The 11252-nt window shown below is 50.1% G+C and overlaps 1 protein-coding gene across 2 annotated transcripts in view; it reads left to right on the top strand.

Moving 5' to 3' along the window:
* Window positions 1-314: 314 nt before the first annotated feature.
* il1rapl2 (interleukin 1 receptor accessory protein-like 2) overlaps window positions 315-11252 on the top strand; it is a 305106-nt gene continuing 294168 nt past the window's right edge. For both annotated transcript variants that reach the window (XM_086178714.1, XM_086178713.1), the window contains exon 1: window positions 315-827. In XM_086178714.1, coding sequence (XP_086034840.1) covers window positions 746-827 — 82 coding nt within the window. In that variant the 5' untranslated portion in view covers window positions 315-745. The remainder of the gene's footprint in view (window positions 828-11252) is intronic.

The following is an 11252-nucleotide window of genomic DNA, read 5'->3' as shown; positions in this document are numbered from 1 at the left end:
GGACCTCCAGAAAGTGACCTCCCCCTTCCTCCCGAGTGGACCGCGTCTGGATCTTCTCCCACAGCGGACCCAGGCTGGGTCCGGGTCCGGGTCCGGGTCCGGGTCTTGGGGCAGAGGAGGGCGGGTCCCCGGTCCTGTGGTCTTTCCCCCGGGGGGGCGGAGAGCCGTCCGGGGTTCCGGAGCGTCGGAGGCGTCGGATCGGATGAGCCGCCGGACCGGGGGTCCAGGATCCGCGGCTCCTCCTGACCCCCCCCAGGTCTGGATGTGGATCCACTTCTGATCGATCCGTTTATTAATCGGCTGATTGACAGACGGGGGGCTTAGAGACCCCCTCCCCACCCCCCCACACCTATGGATATTGGCTGCAGATATTGATCGATCGATCGATTTCCTCCTCATTAGCACTGACTCTCAGGCGCGCCTCCGGGTTCCCGGCGGCGGGGATGGTCACCGGGGGAGAGCCGGCGGCCAGCACCGGATCCGCACCGGGACCCCTTGCGGGGGCGGCCACCTGACGGCCAGGGCGCGGGAGTCGAACCCGCAACCGGAAGGATCCCGAGGAGACGCGGGAGGGATCCGACACGGACCGTAAGAGACCGGACCGGGGGCAGAACGTGCTGAGATCCTTCGGAGGAGAACCAGGACCCGGACCAAACCAAGACCAGGACCAGGACCAGGACCAGGAGCGGGGTTTGAGTTGAAGAAGACCCCCCATTTAACGCACAGCCCGGGATGGAGAAGATGTATGCGGTTCCCTGAGGGAGCAGCGCTGGGATTACTGGCACAACCGGCGCCGCTGGACGCGGGATTACTTACCGGAGCCCCCGGTAAGGCGGCCGTGCGTGTGTGTGTGTGTGTGTGTGTGTGTGTGGGTGATTTGTGCACGCGTGGACGCGCTGCCTACGAGCCGATCCTGTGTATCTGCTAGAACGGAGATCCAGTGGCAGGAAAAGCGCTTTACGCACCACTGAGGAGGAGTGTGTGTGTGTGTGTGTGTGTGTGTGTGTGTGTGTGTGTGTGTGGTGCGGTTTTACACCCAGTGTGCCGAAAGCTGGACTCAGTAGGTACTCGTGTGCAAATACTTCGAGTACTTCTTAAAGTACTTCAAACAGCGGGAGACGTACTGACTGGTGCAGTTGAATGGTGCACGTCGCTGTACACACTACACCGGAAACAAAAGTGTGTGCGTGTGTGCCCGTATGTGTACGCGCGTGTGCGTGTGTGACGGCAGTCAGTCAGGATAAAGCACCTTTGAGTGACAGGCGGCCCTTTGTTTGCTCCACTGTATAATTTACCCATTTATTCAAGTCTCAACACACACACACACACACACACACATACACACACACACACACACACACACACACACACACACACACACACACACACACACACACACACACACACATTTTTGTCTAAGTGTTTGAGGGGCCAGCAGGTGCTGCCCACCCATCACGCCCCCCTATGTGTACTACATAAAGAGACTGTATTAATGGAATGGAAAGTTTACATTATGTGTGTGTGTGTGTGTGTGTGTGTGTGTGTGTGTGTGAAACAGAGAGAGAGAGAGAGAAAGCTGGACTGACAAGATATGGACAGTGTGTATGTGTACAGCCCTACACATTCACACACGAAGGGAGTGAGAGGGGTAGAAGTGTGTATGCATGTGTGTGTGTATGCATGTGTGTATGCATGCATGCATGTGTGTGTGTGTGTGTGTTTGTGTGTTTGTGTGGAGTGTAATTATCTTGGGTGTTTAGCAAAACCATGGACATCAATCGTGGAGGCGGAGGGAGACCCTGTGTATGTGTCTGTGAGTGTATGTGTGTGTGTGTGTGTGTGTGTGTGTGTGTGTGTTGATTTACAGCGGGCAGTGAGTGTTATATAGATCTGACCAGTAGATGGACTGGCGGCAGAACGAGGCTGTCACCGACAGAGACACCGGCTGTGGATCACTGAGGGGAGGAAGAAAGGAAGAGGAGAGGAGGGGAGGAAGAGGAGAGGAGGAGGAAAGAAGGAGAGGAGAAAGAAGGGAGGAGAAGAGGAAGGGCGGAGGAGAGGTGGAGGAGAAGAGGAAAAGTCAAAAAGGAGGAGAAGGGGGGCAAGAGTGGTGGAGGGATAGAGGAGAGGAAGAGAGCAGGAGGAGAAAGAGAGGAGGACAAACAGAGGAGAGGGGTGGAGGAGAGGAGGAGGAGAGGAAAAAGAGAGGAGGATGGGTGGAAGAGAAGAGGAGAGGAACAGAAAGACAGGAGGAGGAGAAGAGAGAGGAGGGAGAAAGAGAGGAGGAGGAGAGGTGGAGGAAAAGAGGAAAAGAGGAGAGGAGGAGGGGTGCAAAATAGGTGGAGAGATGGAGGAGAGGACAAGAAAGACAGGAGGAGAAAGAGGAGGAGGAGAGGAGAAAGGGGGAGGAAGAGAAAAGGAGGAGAAAGAGATGAGAGGAGGAGAGGAGAAGAAGAGGATGAGAAAGGGAAGAGGAGGAGAAAGAGAGGAGGAAGAGAGGACGAGGAGTGGAGGAAAAGAGGAGAGGAAGAGAAAGAGAGGAGGAGGAGAGGTGGAGGAAAAGAGGAAAATATGGTGCAAAATAGGTGGAGAGGTGGAGGAGAGGAGGAGGAAGAGAAAAGGAGGAGAAAGAGATGAGAGGAGGAGGAGAGGAGGGATGGAGAGGTGGAGAAGAAGAGGAAAAGAGGAGAGAAGGGGTGCAAATGAAGTGGAGAGGTAGAGGAGGGGAGAAAGAGAGGAGGAGGGGTGGAGGAGAAGAGGAGAGGACAAGAAAGACAGGAGGAGGAGAAAGATTAGGAGGAAGAGAGGACGAGGGTTGGAGGAAAAGAGAGGAGGAGGAGAAAGAAAGGTGGACAAGAACCTTCCAGTTGAGTAAAGAGGAAACGTGTGTGTGACACATTTTCCTTTTGGAGCTCCTCACCTTGGAGTTCAACCTTCTCATGAGTCAGAGCCTCCAATCCAGCTGAAGGTGATCCAGCTGCAGGATCTCCAGCTGTTGCTTTCCCGCATGGAGATGTTTGAGCTCTGAGGTTCTTCTCAGATGACCTGGCTTAGGTTTAAGACAGGGGTCGGCAACTTTTAACACCCAAAGAACCATTTGGACCCGGTTTCCACCGAAAAGAAAACACCGGGAGCCGCCGTTACTTTTTGACGTTTAAAATAAAGGTACCGCTGTATATATTGCTTTTTCATTTTTTTCCTACCTGTGGTTTAAAATCTCGATAAATTGACGGCGTCTTGGCGGGTATACCGGCTAATTTAAGCGTCGAAAAATAATAAGTATAATTTTGTTTTAATATTTCAAGATCACAACAATCTTCCAATTTAGAATTAAAATTTTAAAAAGGAACTAACAAAAATAAAATACACTTCAATTAAATACTTATCATTTGTTTTCCTAAGCCACTCGGAGCCGCAGGTTGCCGACCCCTGGTTTAGGACAAGTGAGGTCCTTCTGGAGCTCCGTTCCCACACACACACACACACACACACACACACACACACACACACACATATAGTGTGAATTATTTTGGACCTCACCTTCTCACCTCCTGACCCGGTGCTCCTGAGAGGACCTGAGCCGGGTTCGGGAAGTGGTCTGACCCGTGAAGGTTCCGGATCCTCCTGGATCTTCACCAGGGCGCGGAGCAGCGTGGAGGGAGAGGAAGGTGAGGAGGGTGAGGAGAAGAAGGAGCAGCCAGGAGGGGAATTGAGATGAATGAGAGATTTAGAGAAGCGAGGAGGGAGATAGAGAGAGCCATAAACTGCAGGAGGATGACGAAGCGCAAAGAGGTGCTGGAGATATACGAGAGGGGAAGGGTGGCGGCAAGGACACCGGGATGGAGGAGGCAGGAGGGAAGGGCCGGGCCTCAGAAGAACATCCATCACCGCCCTGGAGACCGCCTGAACTCAGCAGAAGAGCCGGGAATTAACAAAAAGGCCCGGAGAAGAAGAAGAAGGAGAAGAAGAGCGTTGCTCATGCAGGAACCTGCTGAGGAGCGAATGTTTGGAAGGATCTTCTCCTTTAACCTCACCAGACAGGAGGTCCCCCTCATTCATTTCTGGAGGCAAGGAGGAGCAGGGCCTGGAGCTTCCTCATGGACATGAGGTCCCTGCTTGGAGTCCCACAGGGGATGTTCTCTGTGGAGACTCCATCTTCTCACCCCGTCTGAGGACGCTTCATCAGGGTTCTCTGGGCTCCTCCAGTAGTCCAAACACATGATAGTACATCTCCATATAACGGCTGAGTGACAGGGAGGAAGGATTCCCAGGGCAGATAAGGAATGGATCGGTGGATGAATGGATGGATGGATGGATGGATGGATGGATTGAAGAATGAATCAATGAGTGGATGGATGGATGAATGAACAAATGAATGAACAAATGGATGGATGGATGGATGGTTGGATGGATGGCTCAATAAATGAATGAATGGATGGATGGATGAATGAATGGATGGATCAATAAATGAATGAATGAATGGATGGATGAATGAATTTATGGATGGGTGGATGGATGGATGGATAAATGAATGAATGAATACATGAATCATGGATGGATGACTGAATAAATGAATGGATGGACGAAAAAATGAATAAATGTAATGAATGGATAGATGGATGGATGAATGAATGAATGAATGGATGGATGGATGGATGGATGGATGATGGATGGATGGATAGATGGGTGGATGAAAGAATGAATCAATGAGTGGATGAATGAATTAATGAATTAATGAATGAACAAATGGATGGATGGATGAATGAGCGAATGAATGAATGGATGGATGGATGGATGGATGGATGGACTGACGGATGGATGGATGAACAAATGGATGGATGGATATATGAGTGAGCAGAGGGATGAATGAATGAATGAATGAATGAATGAATGAATGAATGAATGGATGGATGGATGGATGGATGGATCAATGGATGGATGGATGGATCAATGTGGATCAATAGATGGATGGATGGATGGATGGATGGCTGGATGGATGGATTAAAGAATGAATCAATGAGTCAATGGATGGATGAATGAATGAACAAATGGATGGATGGATAAATGAATGAATAAATGAATGAATGGATGGATGGTTGAATGAGTGGATGGATGGATGGTGTCGGTGGAATCATCTTACCCGTCGGTGAAGGTGTGCTGGTCCATGTGTGTGAGTGTGCTGCGAGCAGGATGTTAGTCCTGGTCCTCCAGAGAACGTCCAGGTGCTGCTGGAGGTCCAGGGTCAGAGCAGCAGGTCTGCTCATCAGGATGCTCTGGGCAGGAGAGGATATGGAGCTGGTGACTCAGCAGGGTGGCAGCGTGCTGACGTCGCGGGTTTGAATCCACATCATCCATCTGACCGCAGATGGATGCACAATGTGTGTGTGTGTGTGTGTGTGTGTACCCTCCAACTGATGAAGATAGTGGTCTTTTAATACCCCTGTCCACGGTGGGACAGGGCGGCCTGGTCCTCTAAGGAGCCTCCAGCCTCCAGGAGTCCTGGCTGCATCCATCCGTTGCCCTGGTGCTGAACGCCATGGGCAAAGCTTCGCTCCCTCGTTTCCTTGCTCCCTTGCTCCCTCATTCCCTCATATCCTCACTCCCTTGCTCTCTGGTTCCCATATTTCCTTGCTACCTGGTTCCCTGGTTCCCTCTTTCGGCAGTCCATGACTCCCTCGCTTCCTCTCTCCCTGGTTGCTTCGCTTCCTTGCTCCCTTGCGCCCTCCTTCCCTCATTTCCTCGCTCCCTGTCTCCCCCAGTGTCACTTGACAAAGAGGCTATGCTCCGTAATGGGACGGCTCCCTGGCTGAGGCGTTATTCTTCATCTGGCCCCGGTGTGAGAAGCGGACCAAACCCTGGCAGCCGGGACGCTCACGAGTATTTTATGATGCCGTTTGGCTTTTTTCCTCCGCCGCCGTTTCTTTTTTAACTTCCAGATGGAACGCTGCGTCCAAAGCAACCTCTGAGAAGGACTTTCAGTTCACTGGACCTCACGTTGTCATAGTGACACTCCAGCCTGAGGATGTGACATCCACTTTTGCCCAAGGATTAGGACTTAGAGGTCATCATTTGCATTTCAGGACCAACGTGAAGACCTTTAATAAATGGAGTTATTATATAGAAGGAAACGGAGGGGGCACCAGGGTCAACTGCTAATAGCAGCAGCGCTGATGGCTACATGCTAATAGCGGAATGATACATAATAGCTTTTATATTCCTAGAAGAAATAAGAAAGGTGGATGTCTGGTGAGATGCTGTGGGAGGTCAAGCTCCACCTCCTGGGGACCTGACCAATGAGACCCCAGGGACTCTGGAGGAGATATGGACCTCCAATCATGCACTGATGGAGGGAGAGGAGAGGCGTAGCACTCATCCATTCAGATCTTCCGCCATCTCCAAGGAGCTGGCTCGCTCCTCAGAGCTTCACTGGGTCTCACACGACCTTTGACCTCCTCCTCACCACCCTGAGTCTCTACCTTTATCTCTAAAGATCATCCTTGGCCATTTCAATGCTCCCCTGTGTTGCCGTGGAGCTCCACTCCCCTTTCCAGAACCCTTGCTTTGACCCCCCCTTTGTTTTCATCCTGTTCACTCACATCTGATGTGTGTGTGTCTGTGTGTGTGTGTGTGTGTGCGTGTGTAATGGAAACATAGTAAAAGAGTTGGAGCAGTAAAGTCCGAGCATCTGTTCTAATTTTATCTCCAGCCCTCCCCCCTCCTCCTCAGGGTGACTCTTCAGCTCACCCTTCAGCACATCCACCAGTATCTCCATCTCCATCTCCATCTCCATCTCCATCTCCATCTCCATCTCCATCTCCATCTCCATCTCCATCTCCATCTCCATCCCAGGCCGCTGGGAAAGATGCCGCTGGAGAGCCTGGAGATCTGATGTTTGTGTTGGGGTGAGGGATATTTGATGAGTTGCTCCGGTCAGTCGGTCTGTATTATTCCAGAATATCCGTTGTTAAAGATATATCACCTCTTTGGCCCAAACTCTCTGACCAGAGGACCTTCATGGATTTTTGTAGATGATTGGCACAAGGTGACACAGATATGAACGGGTTGGAGCTTCACCTTCACAGCCAGAAGAGTCTCCATGTTCTCCTCGTGTCTGCTTGGGGTTCCTCAGGGTTCTCCGGGTTCCTCCTGCAGTCCAAAAATAAATTTTGCCTCGTCCATATTTTTTCTCGTCCCTTTTGCCGCTCCTCCTCATTCGTTCATTATCTATACCACCTATCCTGCATCGCTATGCGGACCACCTGAGATAGTCAGAAGGTCTGGACCGTCCCAGAATATCCTGAGGACAAGCTGAAGCCACAGCTGAGAGTTCATGAAGATAATCCGGCTTTCCTTGCACTTGCCTGTTCACATACACGTACCCTTCTCCTAACTGCTTGCAGATTAGCTTTATAAACATGCAAATGCAAACACGCACGGGATGGAGATGATAGCTTGGATCACGCTCCCACCGTGGATGTTCTCGCATGATCACGTAGAAGATGGAGGCTGCCTGTAATTAAGTTCTCCATGTACAAATCCAGCATCGGAGCGTTGCTTATGTGACAATGCTTCGTATTATCACGTTGCCCCAACAGGGGGATAGCGCTTGTTTAGCATTTAAATAGCTTCTCTCCTCCCCCTGTGTGAGCATGTACGTGTGTGTGTGTGTGTGTGTGTGTGTGTGTGTGTGTTTTTACCGGGCCTGTATCTGTGTGCACATCTCCCTGTGTAAACAAAGAGTTTTGTCTCTAATATGAGGGTAGTGTGTCTGTGAGTGTGTGTGTGTGTGTGTGTGTGTGTGTGTGTGTGTGTGTGTGTGTGTAAAAATGTGGGCTCACACACGTGTTAAACAAATCTTGCCTGCACAATGTTTCCACGCCTCCCAGTGGGACGTTGCTGTTCCAATCCAATAGAGCAGCCTTTTAAAAAGGGGGTGTACGGGAGGAGAAAGTTAACTCTGTGTGTGTGTGTGTGTGTGTGTGTGTGTGTGTGTGTGTAACACTGATCCCTGGAGAACAAGAACTTCCTATATACAGCTCTCCAGTGATAAAGTCAGAATAATAGTTTCCTGATTAATGCTGGGTGTTATATATCCATGTCAATTAAGCTTTCCTTAAGGGGAAGTAAAACCCAGCCTTAGTGTGTGTGTGTGTGTGTGTGTGTGTGTGTGTGTGTGTGTGTGTGTGTGTGTGTGTGTGTGTGTGTGTGAGTGTCCCTGGTCCCGTAGGTGTGTTACGGAGGCAGTGGACCTCACACAGGCATTGTTAATAACAGGAAATATAACATCACCTCCTGTCCTGAAGCTCCCTTGGCCCCTTCCTGATTCTACTGAATGTGATGGAGAAGAAGGAGGTCCTCCTTCTGAGGAGGTCTTTCAGGGTCTCCTAGAGAGCTCTGCACTTTCAAGTCCACATTCCTGTGGCATCTGAAACCTGGGACGTGGAGTAACCAGTGACTGGACCTAGCCTGTTGAATGAGAGAAGATAAGGGATTCCAGTAGTTCATGCCATGATCTGGACCACTGAGAGTCTTCACAAACCCATCTTTGTCCACCTGGACTGAGATCTTCCTTCAGCCCAAATTCTCTGACCAGAGGACCTTCATCTTTATCCAAAGGTCCCTCATGTATTTTTTATTGATAAGGTGACACAGATCTGCTGGGGTTAGAGATTCACCTTCACAGCTAGAAGATCCCTGGTTGGATTCCAACAGGGTTCCTTCCTGTGTGGAGTCTCCATGTTCTCCCCGTGTTTGCGTTGGGTTCCTCAGGGTTCTCCGGGTTCCTCCCGCATCTCATCCAGCAACTGAGATGTTTGAGTACAAGCGTCCTTGCAGACATGGATGTCTATGTCAGATTGAGGTGAAATCATGAGGTTGTTGGTTAAAATCCCAAGTACTATGACGGCACAGACTGCAAAGATCCAGCCTGGACCTCCAGGGTGTCTTCAACCTCGGTGACTCCCTCCTGCTCTGGTTAAATGTTCCATCATCCCTGAAAGCCAGCCTTATCTGTGCAGTGTGCTTCTCGCTGATCAGGGTGCAGTCAAGTGGGACTGGATCCTGGCAGGAAGTAGAAGGCCTGCTTGTAAAATACAAACATGACATGATTCTAACGACGGCCGAGTCCTTGTTATCCCCCGTCGTCTCATTTTAATAAAACATCAGCTGGTGGGAGGGACGGGACGGGGAGGGATATTTATGATTCATGTCTGACGTTATTGGAGAAACATGTTGGGGAGGTGATTTATGAGCTCCAGACATCGTAAACATGAGGGTCGCATCGACAGGAGGCCGGAGACGGGAGGGAGACGGCGAAACGGGCGTGAGGCCACGCCAGGCTTTTTAAGACCTCGACAAACAGGGCAGGAACATGAGGTATGGGCGAGGCGATGATGATGACCATCGGGGTGTGCAGACAATAAATCACCAGAGCTGGTAACTTCTTTACCTTTTTCTCATTTTTCTATTTCTCTTTCGGCTCCGGCGGCTCTCGCTCGAACCCGAACCCCGACCTACCCCTTCCCATCTCTTGTCACATCCAACTTAGAATTCCTTTTTTAAATCAGATCCTTCCCTCGTTCTCATCCTCCAGTGCTGGTGGAACTTCCTCTGAAGTAATGGGTCTGTTCTTGAGCTTGCTGAGGTTCTTACACTCGTACGGTTTGACAGTTGGATGAAGAAAGGTCAAATGAAGAATTGGAGATGAAAAGGGAATAATTCCTCTTGTATGGCTTTGACCTCTGACATCCCCTTTACTATAAAGCCCTCCTATACTCGAGGACAGTTGTATGTACAGACCCACTGAAGGCCGTAAACTCTCGTTGACCTTGAAACTAGTGCAAACTGCGTATTGTTCCACGGACGGGTTTCAGGCATAAGGTTGGCCATCGTGCCTGGCGCTTGCAAAAAAGTGTCCACACCTCAGATTAAAACTCAATCCTTCGCCCAAGGGGTTTTCCTAGAGTGTGCCATGAAGCCCTGGCAGGTGCTGGAATGATAGATGAGCTTTTTCAAGGGCTCGAAGCAAAGAGGGCAAGTGGATGGAGTGAAATGCTCAATGTATCTGCAGAAGCTAAGATACTGCCGCTCCCTTTGGAATTGCCAAATGTTCACAAAATACACTGCACTGTTGGATAGCTTCAACGCTAGCTGCTGAGCATACTCATCGGTACAGATGGAGTAGTTGGGTGGGGGGGGGGGTCACCTTTTTTGTTTTTTGCAGGAGCAATAGCGTCTGATGGAAGAATGTTATGGGATACTCTCACTTTGGCCAGAAATAAGCTGAGAGCCTTGGGGTGCAGCTCTATAATGCGGAATCGTCCAGTTCCCAAGGGGAAGTTGAAGGCCCTTAGGTAGGCCAAGTTCCCTTTGGTTGTTCAGACAATGAAGAGATGCACGGTACCTCCAGCTCAGGTCTCTACCCCTGCAGGGCCAGAACAATGCCAAAGAGTTCCTGATTTCCCATTTTCTATTTGCATCACACAGTCCGAGGTCAACAGCGGTTCCTGTGTTCTGGTATCTGAGGTGTCTTACATCTATAATGTATTGCATGGATTGAAAGGTGGGAACCATGTAGGGTCCAAAGGGGACCAGAGAAGCTCCTCAGCTGCATGTCAAAAGCTTCTGGACCAGGAGAAATGATGCCTACATGAGGATAAGATGTTAAGATGAAACGTTGCCACCGTTTTTTGAGCAGAAATTACAGTAGGCGCAGATACAAGGACACCTTCTGGTGGCTTGGGGATTGTAGGAATGGGTCCTTCAGCCACATCCGACATCTGAGCTGGGTCTTGTGTGAGCTGCTAATCACCTTTTATGAAGCTCAGAAGATGGAAAAGTGCATGTAGATCCAACATTAACTGGATATTTCACTGATCTTCACAGACACAAGTGGATGTCCTGAAGGTATACAGCATGTTCTCATTTCCAGGCAACATGAGAACATCATCCAACTAGACTAGAATAGTGAGGCTTGACATGGACATCCAAATACTGGTTTGTGGAAAAGAAGGATAGGTCTTGAATCGTGAAGTCCTTAAGCACTGAAGAGGTGGGCTGGTTGTTCGAGTGATGCGAATGGGAGGTCTGAGGTTGGCCCACGTGAAGAAGCTCTGGTATGGAGCAGCCAGGGTCAGAGGGAGAAGAAAAACACCATGGAGAGGGGGGTGGGGAGTGTGTTTTGCGATCGTGAAGAAGATCATTCTTTATTGTGAGTGACTCCATGACTTTTATCAAGCTGCCGGAGGACTGTT

This window comes from Fistularia commersonii, chromosome 31 (assembly GCF_037954325.1).
Source record: "Fistularia commersonii isolate RoL2024-O1a breed Wild chromosome 31, RoL_Fcom_v1.0, whole genome shotgun sequence".
Classification (NCBI taxonomy): domain Eukaryota; kingdom Metazoa; phylum Chordata; class Actinopteri; order Syngnathiformes; family Fistulariidae; genus Fistularia; species Fistularia commersonii.
Note: the sequence above shows the minus strand (reverse complement) of the source record. Positions and strands in the feature narration are given on the sequence as shown.